The sequence below is a fragment of the Raphanus sativus genome, chromosome 6, assembly GCF_000801105.2.
Source record: "Raphanus sativus cultivar WK10039 chromosome 6, ASM80110v3, whole genome shotgun sequence".
Lineage (NCBI taxonomy): Eukaryota > Viridiplantae > Streptophyta > Magnoliopsida > Brassicales > Brassicaceae > Raphanus > Raphanus sativus.
The window spans coordinates 21,500,917-21,522,357 of NC_079516.1; the positions used below are offsets into that span (position 1 = coordinate 21,500,917).

General features: G+C 30.8%; 2 protein-coding genes and 1 long non-coding RNA gene across 3 annotated transcripts; all 3 read left to right on the forward strand.

Annotated features, from left to right (window-relative positions):
* Nucleotides 1–2,033: 2,033 nt before the first annotated feature.
* Nucleotides 2,034–4,768, forward strand: LOC108808036 (late embryogenesis abundant protein 14-like). Its single transcript, XM_018580240.2, has 3 exons — nucleotides 2,034–2,108; nucleotides 2,859–2,987; nucleotides 3,529–4,768. Exons 1-3 carry the CDS (start codon nucleotides 2,034–2,036, stop codon nucleotides 4,252–4,254), a joined length of 930 nt encoding a protein of 309 aa, XP_018435742.2. The 3' UTR covers nucleotides 4,255–4,768.
* Nucleotides 4,769–6,678: 1,910 nt separating this feature from the next.
* Nucleotides 6,679–7,637, forward strand: LOC108809573 (dormancy-associated protein homolog 2). Its single transcript, XM_018581714.1, has 3 exons — nucleotides 6,679–6,819; nucleotides 6,940–7,129; nucleotides 7,316–7,637. The coding sequence occupies exons 1-3, from the start codon at nucleotides 6,702–6,704 to the stop codon at nucleotides 7,350–7,352; spliced, it is 345 nt and encodes a 114-aa protein (XP_018437216.1). The 5' UTR covers nucleotides 6,679–6,701; the 3' UTR covers nucleotides 7,353–7,637.
* An 8,117-nt stretch (nucleotides 7,638–15,754) lies between these two features.
* Nucleotides 15,755–20,992, forward strand: LOC130496072 (uncharacterized). The gene is made up of 4 exons (XR_008935098.1): nucleotides 15,755–17,906; nucleotides 18,022–18,129; nucleotides 18,237–18,900; nucleotides 18,978–20,992. It is a non-coding gene; the product is annotated as an uncharacterized LOC130496072 (long non-coding RNA).
* Nucleotides 20,993–21,441: the final 449 nt, after the last annotated feature.

Sequence of the window (21,441 nt, forward strand, 5' to 3'; positions counted from 1 at the left end):
CCTATATCTACACATGCAACCTACTCTAATTAGCTAACATAAATAATCATTATTTTTTCTTTTCTGAGACATCAAGATATGTATTAATCCAACAGGTGTCCATATAAAAATTGTTTGCTGTCGAGAGGTACTATAGTTACAAATCCGTAGATGCTGGTGTTACATTGGAGATACACCGACGACGGTGCTTCAGCTGGTCTTACACTCCCGGCAACGGCAATGGTGTAGTCTCGGATGATCTGATTTGGAAGCCATCGGAGCGGGTAGTGATGCCCATTGCCTTCTTTCTCTCCCCAGACTTCCCTTCTTTGTTGTTAGTTGTATGTTTATTAGATTTGCCATTTTTATTCCTATAATCTAGATCTATGTTTAGCTGTAAAACTGGTTGGGTTATGTTTTTCTAGAAGATGAAGAATTAATGAAATATTATTAATAAAAAAAATTCACCCGACTTCTATTTGAAAATAGCGGTGACACAAAATGAAAAGGAGACACCCGTAATTTGGACCACGCTTGCATTACTGAACATGCAAATATAATAAGTTTTTACCACTTACCTAATTATTTTCTATTTTATGTATATTGAGCTAATTAGCTCAAAATAAAACGTGTCTTACCCTATTTCACATTGTTTTCCATCCACACACGTATGCTTATATATTCCATAATTATTCTGTAAAAAATCATATTTTCTCTTTCTCTGTCATCTGAAATATATAGAATGGAATAACATCTTTTTGGATTAAGATTTATATTCCTCTTTTGGGATTAGTGATTATTTGACATAATTTAGTTTTTGGACTATTGGAATTGACGGGACAATCATTGCTATATTCCATGAAGCCATATGCATAGTAATATTTGAGAAAGATAATAAATTGTCTTTAGATTACAAAAATATTTTCACTTTGTCTATTCTATACGCTTCATGTAGAATGGAAATGCATAAGTATGGCAAAATAAAATAAATATGTCTGGCATTTTATCTTGTTCTATTCCATTTACCCGTTAATAAAAAGTATTCTATTTTGTTTAGAAATATATTTTGATATTTGGATTTAGGATTTTTCATTTTGATTAGGGTTTACATTTGGATTAGGGTTTAGTGATTAATATTTAGGGTTTAGTATTTATAATATGAGGAAGAATGGTTGAAATCCACATTAACTTTCTTTCATGCAATCATAGGCATTTTATAATTTCATTATTATGTACTATGTTATATATTTTGTTCAATTCTATTTGAGTATAAAGTTTATATTTGGGTTAATGGTTTATATTTAGATTTAGGGTTTACTGATTAAGATTTAGGGTTTAGTATTTATAGGTTGGAGTAGGATTGAAATAAAATTTAGTATCTAGATTTTAGAGGTTGAAATAGAGTTGGTGTTCTATATTATTTTAATAATATGGAATATACCGTATGTGGTTTACTGATTAGTTTATGGTCTTCATTCGAAGTTTAGTGTTACATTGGATTAGGGTTTACATTTCCATGTAGGGTTTAATGCTTAGTTGCTAGGGGTTAGTTTATGTACGTTCGAGGTTGCCACTTGAAAATTTTATCGTACTTCCATACTATTTGACTTTATTTCTTGAGTTATACTACTATGTCATATAGAATAGCAATGTATGTTTTGTTTATTCTCCGTTACGTTATCATTTGGACTGTACCACGTATTATTATTATCCACACATTTCACAACATATTTTTCTATCATATGTTATAAATACAATTAGTTTCCAGCTGTGAATTACTATGTGCTTGTTTATCACCCACAAAAAACTATCACGTCATTATTTTATATTTTGCAACTGGCAACCTATTATTTGAAGAGACAAAACTGGCTAGAATGTGACCAAAGAGTCTGACACTAAATTATGTCAAAGTCATAGTTAGATTCTTCATTTCACTCTCACAAAAAGTTATCTCACCAATTAGCCCAATTTCTTTTGCTACAGAACAAACTTTATTAGTGGTAAAGCAGAAAACAAATCTGGTGGGAGCGAAGAGCGCAAGGAAAATGCAAAAAATGACACGTGTTATCTTAGTGACATGTGTCAAATTCGTGTTGCCAGCTGTGTTTAGTGGCCCTATAAATTTGCATGTCTATGGTCTGGGCACGGATCGGATATCCGGGTTTTTGAAGGTATTTGCGATTTGCTTCGAATGTTACGGATATCTAATTTTCCGATTTGCTTTGATTCGGAAAAATACGGATATTCGGAAAAACGGATATCCGGAAAATAAATAGATATTTGCGGATATTTGCGGATACTTACGGATATCTCATTTGTTTTGATTAATACAAATAATCTTAAAAATTTGATACAAATTTTTTTTGGAAAATTTTTTTTGCATGATATAAAAGATAAAAATTAAAAGATATAGTGAATCTACATATTTTGTAAAATTTAAAACTTAATTAACGATTATAATAACACAAAACTTAAGAAAAAAATTATAATTGTCATAAATATTTTTTTCCTTTTATGTAATACTTTTATATAAGTAATAATGTGAATAGAATCTGTCAAATCATATGTTAGAATAATAATTTTATACATTTAAAGTTTTAAATATAATCAAAATATACATGTATTTATATATTGACGGATCGGATCGGATATTCGCTTCCCAAAATTTTAATATTTGTGATTTGCTTCGATATTAACGGATATTGAATTTTAGTATTTGCTTTGCTTCGAAAGCTTACGGATATTCGGAATTTTCGGATCGAATAGCAACGGATAACGAATCGAATCAAATTTCACGGATAAAATACTCACCCCTAAGTAGACATATGCAAAAGAAGAGAATGACGACACTTCAGACAAATTTCAAAAGGTAAACTGAGGGCACGGCTTCTTACGGTCTCTTTAGAGCTTTTCCTAAGATCCGAGCTCCTCCGAGAACTCTTGCGGTGGTGATTGGTCGGAAAAACTCTAGCGTCTTTTTTGCCTCATCGGTTAATAACCATTCTAAGGTAATATATTGCATATACACATATAAAACAAATTGATCATCGGTGTTTAACTAGTTCGTGATTCCCATTTTCAATGCTATTTTGGTTACAGAAAATATTTATAGGTAAGTTGCGTTGCGTGATACCTTTTAAAAATGTTGGAGTGTCAATTTTGTTTTAAAAAATTTCTTGTCATTTGTCACTAACTTAAATATTTTCTTAGTTAGCGTGAAAAGTGAAACCCTAAACCTAGGCGAGATTTAATGTGAATTTTGAAACTATGGTTTTCCACACTACAGTTAGGTTAACTTGTGTCATAGGTTAACTTGTGTCACAAGAGACGCGTTTTTATTTATTTTAGAAAGGTTTGCTTGCAATACATCAATCTGAGGGTACTTTTATGGTTGATCAGTAGTTATGACTTTTACCCCCTCCGTGTATCAGACATATCTTTGATTTAAGATTTGCACAAGACTTCAATAGTAACACAAGGTGGTATTACGTTAAACGATATTCGAAATGAAATTTGAAACTTGCAAAAATGATTGTTCTGGTTCTACAGGGAAGAAACGGTCCAGTAGAGAAAGCGAGAGACTCAAGGGCTGATTTGGCTAATGATTCAAGGAAATGGAGAGAAGAATCTGGCGAAGACTTAGAGGCTTGCAAAGAACAAGCTAAGGACAAAGCTTATGATATGGAAGACAAGACGAAAGAAAACGCTAAGGACCAAGCTCATAATGCGAAAGATAAGGCGGAAGAGGCTAAGGATAAAGTGAACGAAGGAGCGAGTAGAGCAGCTGGTAAAGCTTACGAGACAAAAGAGAAGGCCAGGGACAAAGCTTATGATGTGAAAGAGAAGACAAAAGATTCTGCTGGAAAGGCCAAGGATAAAGTGAATGAAGGAGCAAGTAGAGCAGCTGATAAAGCTTACCAGACGAAAGAGAAGGCTAAGGACAAAGCTTATGATGTGAAAGAGAAGACGAAAAATAAAGCGGAAGAGACTAAAGATAGAGCCAAAGAATATGAAGAGGATTCAAATGAGAAATCAGAGGATTTGGTTCACGGGTTTAAGGAAAAGGCTCAAGATGTTGGGGAAAAGACTATGGAGACCGTGAAAAATGCGTGGGAGATGGCGAAGAGCATGGCTCAGAAGGTTACAGAGGCAGTGGTTGGGTCCGGTGAGGAGGCGGATAAGGCGCGGGATGATGTTGATAAGGGCGTCGAAGATTTGTCGAAAAAGGGTAAGGAAAATTGGAAAGACGATGATGATGATCTAAAGGGGTTCTAAGTTCATCAATATATATATATATATATATATAGATATTTACTAGTCAAAAGTGTTCCTCTTTGTGTTTGAAGTTTTCTGTTTCAGAACTTTGACAGCAAGTTTTCAGAGCTTTTACAGTCTCTCTCCTAGGTTTGAGATTGATCTGTAAGAGATATCATGTGATCGTCAAAGACTAAAGTCTAAATTCTACTTAATAGAGTAAGGAGTCATGAATAAGAGAGAATAATATTTTACTTCACACTCAAGTAAAGAAACTTCGAGTGTGGTTGGTTCTGTTGGTCTTGGCTTCCAGATTTAAGAGAAAAGTAGAACTTGACTCGCACACCAGTGTGGATGTTTGATTTAACTTATTTTCAACCTAGATTCCTACACCGTTGGTTTTATAAAAAAAATAATATATATTTTTATGTTTTATAATTTACATATAGAGTAAAATATATTATTATATTTGTACATAATATTATATTTAAAATTTTGTAATTTGATGCAATTTGAAGTAATTGTACTATTCATATATTAACCTATTTCTTTTTTATTAATTTACTTTAAAAAGCAACATACTAAAATTTTTAATTGTTTGCATTAATTTTCTAAGAATTATTGTTAGTTTTATAATATTTTGTTTTCTTGAAAATTGAATTCTAAAAATAAGGTAATACCGAATTTAAAATTTCTTTTATATAATATATACTATATATTTTAGTTTGTGTTATTAATTTCATCAAATAAACAACAACCATTGTAATTAATTAACTGAAAATTATTTTTAATGCATTGGTAGAATCAGTAAATTAAAAGAAATATAAAATGAAGTACTTAATTTATGGTAAATACAATGACCAAATATGCAAATAAAAAAGTTTAATCTAATATTCATGTTTCCAGACAATCTTATTATGCTATCCATGTTTTCAAACAGTACCAAAAAAGTATTTCAGTTTTAATAATATAAATATATATACCTACTATGACAAAAAAAGAGAAAATAGATATACCTCTAAATTGTTGAATTTTTCTTCTTTATTGAACCTAAATGTATATGACTCCCTAAACTTCAGAATTGGCCTTGGTTCTGTAGAACTCTACCGCTGTCATCGTATGCAAAGATTATGTGTAAGAAGTAGGGGCGGGCGTTCGGGTTTGGATCGGGTATTTCGGATTTTCGGGTATTTCGGTATATGTCTATAATACCCGTTTAGGTATTTTTGCATTTCAGGTAGAGTTCGGGTATTTTTAGTTCGGGTCCAGTTATTTCAGATTGAGTTCGGATATTTAAATTCTGAAAGAAAAAAATCTAATTTTTCATTTTTATAGTTTATTATATTTAAAAATATAGGTTTTACTTAACTTTTTTTTTTTAATTTTTAATAGATTAAATGATTAATAGATTTAGAGATAACATTTCAAAAATAAATAAACATTAGTTTTATTATTACGTTTAAATTCCGGATGTAAATTTTGTTAATACATGAAATAAAAAGCTTAACATGCATTTTAAGTGAATGTCAAATCATTTTCTCTGTAATCATATGTATATTATATGTAGTATCAATATAAATATTTTAAATAAAATGAGAGATGTAAACTAGAAATACAAGGATAAGTATATATATATAAGAGAGATTGGATATCCGAACCCGAACATGTAATATCTGAACCCGAATGAATATCCGAAGATAACCGAAGATATATATGTTTGGTTATCTTCGGATATTCATTCGGGTTTGGATATTACATGTTCGGGTTCGGATATCCAATCTCTCTTATATATATATACTTATCCTTGTATTTCTAGTTTACATCTCTCATTTTATTTAAAATATTTATATTGATACTACATATAATATACATATGTTTACAGACAAAATGATTTGACATTCACTTAAAATACATGTTAAGCTTTATATATATATGTTCGGTTATCTTCAGATATTCATTCGGGTTCGGATATTACATGTTCGGGTTCGGATATCCAATCTCTCTTAGTTTAATTTCTATTATGATATTTTGCTACCTCGGTTTGGATTTCGGTTCGAGTTTTTCGAGTCAGGTTCGGATAAAGTGCTCACCCCTAGTAAGAAGTCGAAACAAAATCTATTTTTAACATTGAAATCTTCAGTCACTTATCTCCAAAAGAAACGGACAATTTTTTGCAAGAGACCAGCTCGCGATTGTCACGTGTACAAAGTTGTTAAGACTGGTTAGTTAAACCGGTGGATAACTGAGTTTGTTTTAGTTTGTAACACCGGTTATCTCGGTTCAATTCTTGGAGGAAAACTTTCAATAAAACGCACATTGTCATGGTTTACTTCTCCTATTTATACATTTTAATAAACCAAAGGGTTGAACCGAATCTCTTTGACCGGACCAATTCAAATAACACCAAAACCAGATCGTGTTAAGTATTTAAAGGAAAGAACAGATGATCTCTTGAAGCAAAATAAAGAATGGGTGTACTTGAAAACCTCTGGGACGACGTCGTGGCTGGTCCTCAACCTGAAGCCCGTGGCCGTGGACATCTCAGGCGAATCTCTACCGGTTTGACTAGCCTGAACAATACCAAAGGTAAACTGAAACATTTAAGATTTGAGTCTGATATTATGTTGTTGTCTAATTCTCTATGGTAAACAATACCACCGGTTTAACTAGCCTGAACAATACACATACATATACAATGATTCTTAGAAGGAACAATGGTGGGCGGATCAGCCTCTCTACCAGTGAGTCCGACTACCCCGGCCACACCAGGATCTGGCCGGAAAGTGGATGTGTGGAGAAGTGTATTTCATCCAGCAAGTAATGTGACCACAAGGGAGATTGGTGCTAATGTCTTTGATAAACCTTCTCATCCTAATTCTCCCACGGTTTATGACTGGTAAGTAATTATAGTAACACTTCATAAAATAAATTCATTTTGTTAAGGATCTTGATTTCTTTGTACGAGCAAAGAATTAACATTGCAATCTTTGGTAGATATTCCATTGTACAGTTGGTTTCGGTTTGATTACTGACAAACATAACACAGTTGTGGACCTTGGCTTGTTATGTTGTTGCATGACAGGATGTACAGCAGCGAAACGAGGAGCAAGCACCGTTGAAGCTTGCTGTTATCAACGGATCGTCAAATTAAAATAAGTCAAGATCTCATAAAATTAAGTGGCTACACTACTATTTCAAGATGATTAATAATCAGTTGAGTTGGCCGTTTGATTGGTATTTAAATAATTTGTTAAAAGATTTTGAGCTTTTTTTGCCTTTGTTGGCTCTCACTTTTTAACATAAAAAACAGAACACAATATGTCAAGCCAATCAATAACGTCTTAATAATTTACAAGCATATTTGACATGAAATATAATACAAAGCATCTTTTTATCGTGTTTAATTATATTTTCTAAATTTTTTTTTTATATTTTCTAAATTTGATGATACAAAAAGTTCTCTCAGGTTTGAACAGGTCTTACGAAAAGGATGTTATCTAATCTGTCCTGTTTAAAAATTTCTGTATATTATCCAGATGATTGTGGATATAATCTGATAAAAGAATAACAACCATAAATGTCCTCATAGTCATAGTCTTAGACTCTAGGTAGTTTGAACTATGGTAAGATAAAAGTGAATGTTTACAGCTTGTCTGATCTTGGTAATGGAGTGAAATCAAAATAATGCAGAGGAAACTAAAATTTGCTCATGCCACACCCCCTTAGTATTTAATCAGAGGACCAAATATTTAAAGTACTCTGGGCATTTCGGGTATCGGTTCGATTTGGTTTGGTTATTTCGAATATCGGATAGTTCAGATAGAAGATGAGAGGATTTATTTATTTTTTGATCATTTTCTATTTGGATTTGGTTTGGATAGTTTTAGGTTCGGTTCGGATAATAAAACTAGGAACCAGAAGACACTTCGATAAAAAATTGGTTCTCATTCGCTTTCGATTCGTTTTTTTGGATAGGTTGGATATTTCAGGTTAAATATCGACTATTTTGGATAAAATATTGAATAATTAGAATGAGTCAGATAAAATTTTTGGATATTTCGAGTTACTTTCGATACTATATATATAATTTATATTTTTATTTATTTGGATATCCGTTTGGTTTTCTATTCGGTTCCAGTTCGGTTGGGTTATTTCAGATATAAATCATTCTACTGCATCAAAGCAAAAAACTTGCATGTTACAAAAGATTTTGTTTTTTAGATATGGATGTTAAATGTAAAGTTTTCACCCCAGCTCATCCCTTATATGAAATGAATCAATCCTGTTTTAAGTCTGATTGTTTATATATAAATGCGTTGGACGGGTTTATCCATTTGATAATACTCTTTAAAAAATAAGTAACGAGCGGGTGTCATTTTTCATTTTCTAGTGTTTATTTGTACTAAATGTAATACTTGATTTGCAATGTTTGTACTAATATAACATTTTGAGAAATAACAATGTGCTTAATTACATCAAGCATTTTTTTGTTTTTTGTTGTAAATGATATGACTGATAATTATTAGACATAATATAAGCAAATCTAAAATTTGTATAATTAGATTTATGTATAAAATATCCAGAAAATAAAATTTCTGAATTAAAATAAGAAAAATAGACAAATATGAATTAGTATGGTATTAAAAATTGATATAATAATTATAAAATTTATAAGAAAACAAAAGTATTGCAGGCAATTTATTCCACAGAATACTAAATTTGTATAGGTTTATCTATAGTTTTTAAAAGAAAAAATTGGTAAAAAGAGCCACCTAAAACTTAGATTTGTCCCTATAAAACTTTTAGAAGATAATTTAGGAAAATAGGATTTAGATTTCTGTTAATACCAAAAATACCCTTAAAATAAATAAATTAATATTGATTATAAATAATTTCGTAATTAATTTACGAATTGATTTAATATTAAAAATAAAAAAACAGAAAAAATAAAGGTAAAATAAATATATCATTAACTTATCTTCTTCTCCGTCAACTTTTTTCTTCCTCTTCAATGGTTCCAGTTTGACAAACTTCCGCTGCAATTCCTCAGCCTTTTGATTGTCCTATAATTTTCTGTTTGCATATGTTCATCTTCGAATAAACTCCAGAATTTTCAATTGTCAAATCCAGACGCAATAAATATTCCAAAACTTTTACCTGTGTATAATCAAGAGTTCCACCAAGTTTTTAATAATGTTGAAATTATGAAAATAAACAATCTTAACAAGAAACACAAACATATTTTAGTCAATAACTGTGTTTAATTTCCGGGTCAAAAATAACAAAAATCTCCTATCAACTATATTTAATTTTAGGATAGAGTTAACTAAATATAGAAGTTTCCATATTTTTTGGATTCGCCTAGAATATGTATCCTACCTCACCCATAATACAATAGAGTATGTGTGAAATATATTCTTTCTTAAGCGTCACATAAAGTAAAATGTAGAACAGGTTATGACACAAAAAATACGTAAGGTACATCATAGAGTTGAGATTATATGTCGTTATCTAGCTGTAGGTAGAGTGAAGTTATCTTGCTAGATTGTAACGTAACAAATTCTAGCTTATATATAAGATGCAAAAAGGTTTAGTTTACGTTCCATGCCCCGGATAGATCTATGTATAAAACTTAGTATTTGATTTCTAACCTAAGTAGATTGACAGAATGAGTATTCTAACCGTAGATAGGAGACAAAATAAAATATGATTTCATATTTTATAAAAAGATAATTAGACATATAAAACTTTATACTTATGTTTCCAATAGTTTTCATATTTTTTTACATTTTTACAGTTAAATTTACTATTGTTTCCATAAACGAAGGGTAAAACATGTCTAAAATTACCAAAAATATGAAAAGTCTTAAAGGGACAAATAAAAATTCAAAGTGTCTTTTTTCTAATTCTCCCTTTTTAAAATAGAGAAGGTGTATAAAATAACTGCCTTGGCCGATTGTACATGTATCAATTTAATTGATTTATGACTATAATGTTTATTTTTAATTGCTTATTGGTTAATTTTATAAATACTATTGTTATACTACAGATTATGAAGATACTGAATACATGAATTTAAACTTGGTTAGCAAGATTTTCAAAAATTAGATTTAAGAAAAATAGCTAAAATAGCTAGGAATGTGGTCTAAATTTGTAATAAGTATTTATTTGTATAAGTGATAATATATATTTTAAAATTTACCCGATTAAATAATTTTTAATATGACATTTCTAAACACAATAACTTATAGTTTATTTTGAGTAGTTTTATTTTGTTTTGGATCCCCATAAATGTATTTTAATTTCTTATGGATCAAAATTTAATGATAATGTATAATAAAATAGTTGTATATATTATTTAAAACATATGGTGCTATATTTTAGTCTTAATGTAAAGGATGATCCAAACTATAAAATCACACATGAAAAAAGTCATCATCCCTTCTATTTTAATATAATAAGATTTAAATAAATTATATATATAGATATATTATTAAAAATAATTTTAAAATCTATATTTATTTTAAATATTACAAATAAAATTTATTTTAGTATATGTAGAATTTTTTTAAAAAGTATACTATATATCTTTAATTAATTACTCTTGTATTTATATCTGACAATTTAAACTGATCAATACAAACTAATTAGCACAATGTGTCACTAATCTATTCTATTAATAATGTAAACCCAATATACAATTAATTATGTAAGCCCAATAGGTATGATTTATAATCTGAATTAAATCACCGGTGTCTTAGGACCTGGGTTAGTTTTGTTTCAAAAGATTTGCTAGCCGCCTGTGATCCGATGAGTCTTGATAAAAATTGTTTTACTCATACAGTATATCAAAAGATGGTCTCTGTTATTTACACCAAATATCGAAGAAAGATAAAAGTTTTAACTCATTATGTTGATTGTGTTAGTTAGGATATGATAATATCCTAAAGTATATTCTTATGTATATCCTTGTGTAGTTACGATATCATTAGATATCGATAGACACGAACTCTTGTATAAATATACTTATGTGATCAATGAAACAATCATCGAATCATAAACACTTTCATGGTATCAGAAGCTTTCTCGATCCTAGCTTCCTGAAATCTCCTTCATCACTTCTTCTTCTTCCCCTCCCCTAATCTTCTTCTCTCTCACATATCGCCATGGCTGATCAAATTCTCAACACAACTGAGAAACCTCCTTTCAGCATCAGTCAGATTCGATCTTACATCCCGATCGTTCTCAATCTCGACAAGATGAACTACGATGTATGGAGAGAAATTTTCGAAACTCACTGCATCACTTTCAGATTGGGATCAAAGAAGAGAATGTAAATTTTTTTATTTTTTAGTTTGATCGGTTGGTGACATTTTCATATTCTATTCAATCAAAGCAGTATCAGTAATTGACTTTTGCAACATGAGGACAAAAGCAGCACCACAGTCGACCAGACAAAGAAAAAGCTCGGTTTAGTTCGTCAAAGGTAAGTTTGTCTATAGCATTTATCCGATGAGTCTTGATAAAAATTGTTTTACTCATACAGTATATCAAAAGATGGTCTCTGTTATTTACACCAAATATCGAAGAAAGATAAAAGTTTTAACTCATTATGTTGATTGGGATCAAAGAAGAGAATGTAATTTTTTTTATTTTTTAGTTTGATCGGTTGGTGAACATAACATTTTCATATTCTATTGAATCAAAGCAGTATCAGTAATTGACTTTTGCAACATGAGGACAAAAGCAGCACCACAGTCGACCAGACAAAGAAAAAGCTCGGGTTTAGTTCGTCAAAGGTAAGTTTGTCTATAGCATTTATATATATATGTTGCAGTTAATTTCAGAATAACGTTAGATTTCCTTAGTAATAAGGATAGAAAATTGGTTTTGTTAACCATGAACGATTTCTTAGGAGTGGTTATATTATAAGGGATATATTATGGTAACATTTCTTAAGTAATAAATACATGATTTGTGATTTTTAGTTAGGGTCTATTTTTTAAAATATCATACATGAATGAGAAGTCATGACTTCTCTTTTAATATATAAACTAGTTGATTTTTCCTTGCTCATGCACGGATATAAATATTTATAAAGTGAATATACTATAAAAATTAATTGCTATTTACTTTTAATTTTATATTAATTTATAATTGTATGCATAATTTATATTAATAATATTATATTACTCTAATTAGACATACAATTTTAGATATATTATAGGTTGTTAGTTTTGTTGTTTTACAGTCGATTTAGTTATCTTTTTGAATTCAATAATAATATTTTTATTCTAGATATATTAAAATTTTGATTAATTTTCTTATTTTCATTTTGGTTGATTGGCTGGTTGTCTTATATATGTAAATATATTTTATAATGATCATTTATAAATTAGATATATTGTGCTGAGAATGAAATAAAAGATAAACTAAAGTGTCGGATTCCAAATTTAAATAAATTAATATAACGATGATATTATGAAGTCTCATGCCTACATATATAAATTTACAAAAGAACTAAATTATAATAGTTGGTTAATATTTTATTTTCATTTGTTAATATATTTTGAATCATCCTATAATATATATTTATAAAGTTAATTATTACCATAAAATTATGTCTAATCTATGCTATTAGATATAAATTGGATTAGTAGTTACTCATGTTGTGAGTATATTAAGTTGCATATATTCTTACAAATTCAAACTGATATATAATTATTTTTACTATAGTTAAGTCATATCAAATTATTTTTATTTATCGTTTAATGTGCATGTATTTTATCAATGATCAATAGGAAATTACATACATAAGTAACTGATATATTTTTAGAAGCTCATGAACACATATTAATATCTACAGTAATTAAAATATTTTATAAATTTTAAATAATTTTATGCCTTCGATTTATTGAATGGTAAACTGAAATTTATTTTAAATAATCTTAAAAATCTGAATTCAGATTTTCTTTCGTATTTTGATTATGGTTATGTTCAGTTCTACAAACATAGAAACATAAAATTTAAAAGCAAATTTAATATTAAGAAAACATATAATTTTAGTAATGATAAAGTATTGTATATCTACCTTGTTAAAGTATATTGTGTTATTTTAATTTAAAATATTTGTAATTATTTGATCAAAAGATGTTATTGTTAAAATCTATTTATCATTTTCTAATATCTCTTAAAAATAAACAGTAAAAAAAATTGTAATTGTATTTGAGAAATTATATTATATAAGTAAAATATAATTTATAGATATTTTTTGTTATAACTGAAAGATACTATAGTCAATAAATATATGAAAATAAATAAAACATTTCAATAATACTAATTCTAGACTATTTTTGTCAATTAAACATTATTTATTTATGTTACTTAATTATTTTATGTAATCATCTAAGAAAATAGATAGATATATAAAATATTTATATTATTTTGAAATTTTATTGTTTAAAATTATTTTTCTAATATAAAGATTATCTATGTGAAATTCTCTTTTATGAAATCACATTATATACAAATATATATTTTCATCTAAGAAAATATAGATATAAATAAAGTATTTATTACTTTAAAATTATATTTTATGTTATTTTCTTAACGGAAAATTCCATAAAAATACCCGAACTAAATTTGTTAAGCTTTTAATACCCAAAATTTTTCACTACCCAGTTTAATACCTCAACTAATTATTTTGCTCATTTTAATATCCAAACTTTTAGAACTGTACCCAATTAATACCCGAACTTTATTTATTTAATAAAAATACTAATAAGTTTCAAATAAAATTTTTAAAATCTCTAAAATTTACAAAATAAACTCAGAAAATTCTAAATTGTTTTTGGTGTTTGAGAAATAAAAATAAATAAATAGTGTAAAATATTAAATTTTGTAATAAAATTTCTAAGTTTTAAATATTGTATTTAGTTTGTTTTCTGAATAAAAATCAAAATTTATTTTTATCATTCAAATTCATTTTTTTTAAATAAAATTTTCATGGTTTATCTACGTTCTTTTCTAAATTTAAAATAAAATTAGAATTTTTAATATTTTTTCTTAGATTTTTGAGATTTATTAAGTTTTGCTTGAAACTTATTAGTATTTTTATTTAAATAAATAAAGTTTAGGTATTAAAGTGGGTACAGTGTTAAAAGTTTGAGTATTAAAATGAGTAAAATAATTAGTTGGGGTATTAAACTGGGTAGTGAAAAAGTTTGGGTATTAAAAAGCTTAACAAAATTTAGTTCGGGTATTTTATGGAATTTTCCCTTCTCTTAAAATTGAATATTACTATTTTGTGAACTTTCCCTTTTAATGAAATCATATTATAAAGGCATATATTTTCTTTTTTAAATTTGCTTTTAAACTTTGTAAATTGTTTCCTTTTTATTATATATATTTTATTTGGAAAATTTTAAAAAGGAAACTAAATAAAAAACAATAAAATTATTTAACTGTGATAATTTTAATTTATTAAGGATATCTGTGTAATCAACCATCGTGAAAATTAACGTGAAAATTAACGTGAGCGCGACACATAGGAAACTGACTTCTCAAATAATATTATAAAGATATATTACTTTGACATTTAGATAAATAATCTAGTTTTATTTTAAAAATGATAAAATAAGTGATAAAACAGAACTCTGGGTTTTGACGGAAATCAAGATTTTATAATTTTGGTGGAAACTTTTTTTTGTGAGAAATTTTTTTTCTCGTTTTGATTGATCCTTGATTTTTTTCATTCCGATGGAAAAATGAATTTTGCGGTTTTGATAAGAAAATCATTATAATTTTGGTAAAACGCTTTTTTTTTTCAATTTTGACGAGAACACTTACTTTTTCAGGGAACGTTGTTTTGTAATTTTTGCAATTTTGGCCAAAAACTAGATTTTGTGGGAAACCTCGTTTCGCGGTTTTTTTTCTTTTAGTAGAAAATTTGTTTGTGACTTTTGCGGAAAAACTGGTTTGTGTTTTTCGGTGGGAAAATCTCATTTCTCTTGTTTCGGTGAAAATTCGGTTTTGTAATTTTGGCGGAAAAAACTTATTTTGGTAAAAAGATTCGTGTTTGCAGTTTTTGTATTTTGGTACAAAACTTAGTTTTGGCTGAAGATTTGTTTTATGGGTTTTAGCGGTAAATCTTTTTTTCTGTGATTTGGTGGGAAAACTTATTTTCACCGATTTTGTGTGTTTGCGGTTTGGCAAGAAAACACGATTACTTGGTTTGATGGAAAATTCATTTTTGTGATTTTGATAAAAGAATTCGTTTTATGGTTTTAGCTGGAAAATTTGTTCTGTGCCTTTTTGGCAGAAAACTTTTTTTTTTGGTTTTGAAAGAAACATTTTAATGTTGTAGTTTTGAAAAAAAAAATCTAATTTTACAGCTTTAACAGAAAAATTGTTTTGGCGAAATATTTTAATCTACGGCTTTGACAGTGAATTTTTAGTTTTGGTTTAATTTAAGTTATATATTAAAATGTATTGGAAAAAATAAAAGGGTTAAGTTTGAGCCCTCTTAAGTCCAAAGGTTCATTATATCCCACCAAATTTTAGCACTTTTACAAAATTCATGATTAAGATTAAAACCTTTTGATAGAAAGCCGGGTTAAGAACATGTTATAAATTAATTTTCGCTTCAGTTGTATGTTTCCATAATAGAGTAATTCTATAATATTGTTATTCTATTATGGAGGAAAATATAACAAAATGCTATAATCTTCTTTAATTTTTATTTTCTATAAAATAGTATAACCCTTTTTTTGTAAAATAAATAGTATGACTTTTATATAAAGTAACTTTCTTAAAGAATTGAAGCATTTTTCAGGTATTCTCACATACCTAAGTAACCAATGGGAAGAGAACCAATTAGGAACTTAAATCTCTTTCATTTGGTTTTGGAATACGTGAAAATGCTTCAATTCTTTAAGCATGTTGAGATTTTTTCAAAAATACCCAAGTTCCTTAGGTATGTGACCAGTGCCGGACTAACCTTTTATAATGCTCCAATCCAAAATTTAAAATTATGCCATCATACAAATTTTATAAAAATCACAAAACAGTATTAAACAACTTAAAATTTTACTAAAAAAAAAATCAAAGTCCATAGTCTATTTATAAAAAATGGTGATATTAAGAACACTTATCGTTGAAATATAGATCTTCTTACATTTTTTCTTACAAAATTATCCATTACTTATATAACCAAGTCTTTCAACCACTTTCGTTTCAATTGATATCATAACGAACATATTTTACATTTCTTGTTGCATGATAGACAAAATATTTTTTTCCCCAACTCCAACTTTGAAATACTTTATTTAGTTGTGGTGATCGTTACCGGAATGTTCAACAATATGCGTTAAGAAATTTCTATGTTTTGATAACAATCTTCATTTTTTTTCAAAAAATTGAACACTTCAATAGGTTTTCGAACTTGTTTGGATATTGATTTTCGAAGAATCCTTCCATAAAAAAAACCATCACAGCTCTGTCTGAATGCGTACCACTCCTTTAAAAATTTCTAAATTCAAGAATAATGCCATCAATGTATATTTCACTTGCATTTGTTACTTTTTTTTAAGTAAAAGAAAATCCAAAAAAAATTCATATCTTTGGAATTATTCAAATCTGGATTAAATGGAACTAGAACCTTTTTTTTTTTGTAAATTGGCATTCATATTAAAAACAGGAGAAAGAAAAATATTACATGCCTAAGAAGGCAATAGTTTTAGAAGGACAAGACCCAGTTATAAAAGGAAAACACATATCAATGGAACTTTCCGGCCCACTCCACATAGAAGCAAACCAGTAGAGAATGAGCAGGCACAGTAGTCTGATTGAGAAGGGGAAGCGGAGCGTCGATGGAAATTAAGAACGAAGAAACCAAAATTGCATCATCGCAGAGGAGGCTCGTGGGTTGGAGTGACGGAGGCCCTCAAGTCTGTTCCGGATCTGCTTATCGATGGCAGAGAAGAGCACATCTGCTGATCTGAAGGTGCGCTGGTGGAGCCTCAAGTTTCTCTCTTGCCAAATCCAGTAGATGGAGGCTTGGACAGCAAGAAGAGTTAGTCGGCGAAGGTCTTTGTTGCGCGGGGGGAGTGAGAAGTTGCATGGTAGTGTCCTCCCAAGTTGGAGTCAGCTGGAGTTGGCAGCGATGAGTGATCAACCTCCAAATCAGAGCACTGTAAGAGCATTCAAAATACAAGTGGTTCCTCGATTCATCTGCAGAGTTACAGAGTAGACATTTAGAATCAACATTTAGCCCCCACTGAATCAGACGATTCCTTGTAGGGCAACGATCAAGACGATTTGAGACCAGGGAACATTGGGGATCACGCCTTTTAAGTAAGTGTAGACCTGTCCAGTGCTATACCGAGAGTTTATCTGCCCTTGAATTATCCACTCATAAGCATCCTGCTCCTCTGTGAGAGTAACTGTGGTGAGATGAATCTGGAGTGCTAATTGGGTCTCTGACCTTGCTCTGACCTTGCTTGAGAGAGTAACCAACGACCCCGATCATAGAGTGAGGCTACTGTAGCAGCTCTTGAGATGCCATACCTTGAAGTCGCCGCATCAAGGTAGTTAAAGAGGTTCCCAAACGGTGACCAGTTATCATACCAGAAACGTGTTGTCTCACCGTTACCTATCGTTCTCCTGAGTAGCGGGTAAATAAGATTCCTTGACTTGATCATTTTGTTAACCAACCAAGAGAAGGAAGAGCTTGGCCTTATTGTCCAGTAGTTGCTGATGTCGCCTTTTAATATCACTTCTTTGAACCAGGACACCCAGACATAGTTTGGACGAAAGAAAATCATCCACACCAGCTTAAGAATGCACGCCAAATTCCAAGTATGAAGATCTTTGACACCTAGGCCTCCCTGATCCTTGGTAAGAGTCACAGTATCCCACGCTACCTTAGCCGATTAATGACCTTCACTTTTACCATTCCAAAGAAACAAACCACATACTGTAATGAGTTTATCCTATTGATACAGGCTTTTGGCAGAATGAAACTTGAGCACCAGAACTTTGAAACTCCAGCGATGACTGTCTTTATAAGTAGGAGCCTGCCCGCAAAAGAGTGTGACTTTTCATACCAAGAAGAGAACCGCGCAGAGGAGGACTCCCAAGTAGAGCATTGGAAGAGTGCCGCAAGGCATACCGGTTGAGACTTGTATAGCAGAGACCTCTGCTTCCTAGAGGCCGGATGCAAAGAAACTCGATTTTTGGATGCTGACCGCTAGTCCTAAGCGAACCTCGAAGTCATGGAGAATGGAGAGGACCTTCTGCACCGATTCAATAGAGCCATCTATGAATATCAGCAAGTCATCCGCAAAAGAGAGATGGGTCAACTTCGTCTTGTGGCACTGATGATGATAGGAGAGACTTCCTGATCTGGCCTCCTTATCTAGCAACATGGACAGACAGTTCATAGCGATCACAAAAAGGTATGGGGAAAGAGGGTCACCTTGCCTCAGACCTCTTTTTCCTTTAAAATAACCGTTTACCGTTCCATTATAACTCACTGTAAATGTAGTTGTGCAGACACAGCCTCTGACCAAGCGTAAGAAAGCAGGAGGGAGATCGTATCTTTCCAACGCAGAGAAGAGAAAATCCCAAGATAAGGTGTCGAACGCCTTAGCAATGTCGACCTTAATGGTAACTCTTTTTGATCCCTTGTTTTTATGATAGCCATTAACAAGTTCGCTCGCTAACACTGTATTCTCCACTAGCAGTCTCCCCTCAATAAAGGCAGCTGATTTGGAAGAATAAGGTCCTGCAAAATAGGCTTTAGGCGCTTCACCAATAATCTGGAGATTACCTTGTAGATGGTATTGAGACAAGCTATCGGACGGTATTCAGTGATGCCCGAAGCTCCAGGAAATTTTGGCACTAGTGAGAGGATTGTGGAGTTGGCTGATTTGGGAAGGAAGCCTGACTTGAAGAAATGCTGGATGGAATTGACACACTCTGAACCAAGCTAAGTCCATGTAGCCTTGTAAAAAGCTGAGGTGAGGCCATCAGGTCCGGGAGCTTTTTTGGGTTGAGGGAGAACATCAGTTTAGCAATCTCATCAGAAGTTGGCATCAACAGGATTTTCTCTTTCTGTGGGGGAGAGCAGATAAAGTTTGATAAGCTCTGAAACCACAAGGTAGTGGAGGAGATGAGCAGAGGCAGAGCACCATCTGGTCCTAGTACCGCTTTGAAATGATTAATTGCGTGATCACTCATCTGCATAGTTTCTATGATAATGACACCCGAGCTCAGGATAAACGATCTGATGGCATTGAAGCTTGCACACACTTGACAAACCCTCTTAAAGTAAGTAGTGTTTTGATCACCCTCTAGCAGGCAGTGGATTCGAGATTTTTGCTTGTAAAAACTCTCTTCTATCTGTCTTAGTAGTTGCCATTTCTGGTTCAGTAGGAGCTCAGCTTCAAATGTTTCCACAAGAGCCTGAACCTGCGCAAGTTGTAACAAACCATGAGTTTCTCTTACTCTCTGTTGGATATTTGAAAACTCTCTATTTAGTGATTTTAAATTTCTCTTTATGCTTTTAAGTTTCCAACACAGAGAAGTAAGGTTTCCAGACACGCCTCCAGCTTGAAACCATGCGTCAGTAACTACCTCCAGGAAGTTCGGGTGTTTAGTTAGGTAGTTTAGGAATTTATAAGGTTGGGTACCAGATTTTGGAAGGGGGAAGGCTAGGTCAATTAGGCAGGGGGCATGATCTGGGGGAACAGGTGGAAGGAAGGAGGCAGAGGCATGGGGAAAAGTTGCGAGTACAGCATTGTTGACTAAGCATCTGTCCAGTTTCTTTGCAACAGGGGTAAGGTGTCTTTTGTTAGACCAAGTATGGATCGGGCCTTGGAATCTGAGGTCAAATGCACCTATCTGGTGGAGGCAGTCCCTAAGTTGGAACATACGGGAGGAGTGAGTGTTGTGATTGAATGCAGAGTGGTTGCCACTGAAGAGTATTTGGTTAAAATCTCCACCGATGAAGGCTTTAGTTCTTAGCTTATTCAAAAATTATTTTCATCATTTATTACATAGGGTAATCACAATGTGTTGTTATTTTTATTAGTGTGTTTAGATTGATAGATAGAATGTCCAAAATCTATCTACCATAATTAAAAACAATGCCCAAAAAGAATATTGTCCAAAGAGAGTAAGAAATTTTAGTGTAGTTGAAAAAAATAAAGCATCAAGATCTTTGACAAGAAATTATCAATGTGATCCAGCAAATATCAATGTATTTGACCAAAGAAAAAGAATTGCAGATCCGAACTCAATCAATGTGGCTAGTCTCTAGACAGTATAAATATAATCTCATTTGGACAACTTAACTCCAAATATCACCAAGACTGCTCATATCAAAACCTTTAGTCTTGTATTTAATTTAGAGTGGAAAGACTATGAAACTCTTCACTATCTCCATGATGACCATTATGGCCATATCAATAGTGCTTGCCCAAGTACCATCCACTACTGAATCAAAACCCACAGACAATCAAAATCATTTCAAAGCGACGTCTTTGAATAATTTTATGTCCACGGTACCAGTTGCACACAGTGTCGAAGGTCATAAGGAAGGTATAAATGTTCAAGCAAAACTATTGAAAGATGTTGAAGCTTTTCGCCCTACAGTACCAGGGAACAGTCCTGGCATTGGACATCCACCACGGCTCAGTGATGACTTCAAGTAGTAAGGAAATTGAAGAAAAAGGACTAGTTCAAATAATATTTTATGCCAGTTGTCCATGAAATAATCTTAGCATATGACATAGTAAAAAAGAATAGTAAATATTCATCAAAAATAAATTGATGTAAAAATATATTTATTAAAATAACATAAAATTACCGTGGGCATTATCTTGAATTTCATTAGGAAATAAAATTACTGTTAAATCAAAATTTTCAATATAAAGATGTTAATTTTGGAAAAATGTTAAAGTTGTTATTTAGAGTTCTATAACTATATGAGCTAAGATAATTTGTTACATATTTTATAATATTACTTTGTAAAACAAGAATTATATTTTTTTTCTTCCAAAATTACTATTATTTTAAATAGTAGCAATAATTTTTATTTTTAATAAATATAATAAAAATTAATACTCAAATCTTGTAAAACAAACCATATTTATTCGTTGAAATTATTTTATATTTTCTCTTCCTTGTAGTCTGCTCTGTGTTTGC

Bases quoted from the DNA above. Each gene is read 5' to 3' on its own strand.
- LOC108809573 (XM_018581714.1), top strand. From the start codon at position 6,702: ATGGGTGTACTTGAAAACCTCTGGGACGACGTCGTGGCTGGTCCTCAA. The intron at 6,820-6,939 runs GTAAACTGAAAC...AATGATTCTTAG, and splicing joins TAGCCTGAACAATACCAAAG to AAGGAACAATGGTGGGCGGA. The intron at 7,130-7,315 runs GTAAGTAATTAT...GTTGCATGACAG, and splicing joins TCTCCCACGGTTTATGACTG to GATGTACAGCAGCGAAACGA.
- LOC108808036 (XM_018580240.2), top strand. From the start codon at position 2,034: ATGACACGTGTTATCTTAGTGACATGTGTCAAATTCGTGTTGCCAGCT. The intron at 2,109-2,858 runs GTCTATGGTCTG...AGGTAAACTGAG, and splicing joins GTGGCCCTATAAATTTGCAT to GGCACGGCTTCTTACGGTCT. The intron at 2,988-3,528 runs GTAATATATTGC...CTGGTTCTACAG, and splicing joins CGGTTAATAACCATTCTAAG to GGAAGAAACGGTCCAGTAGA.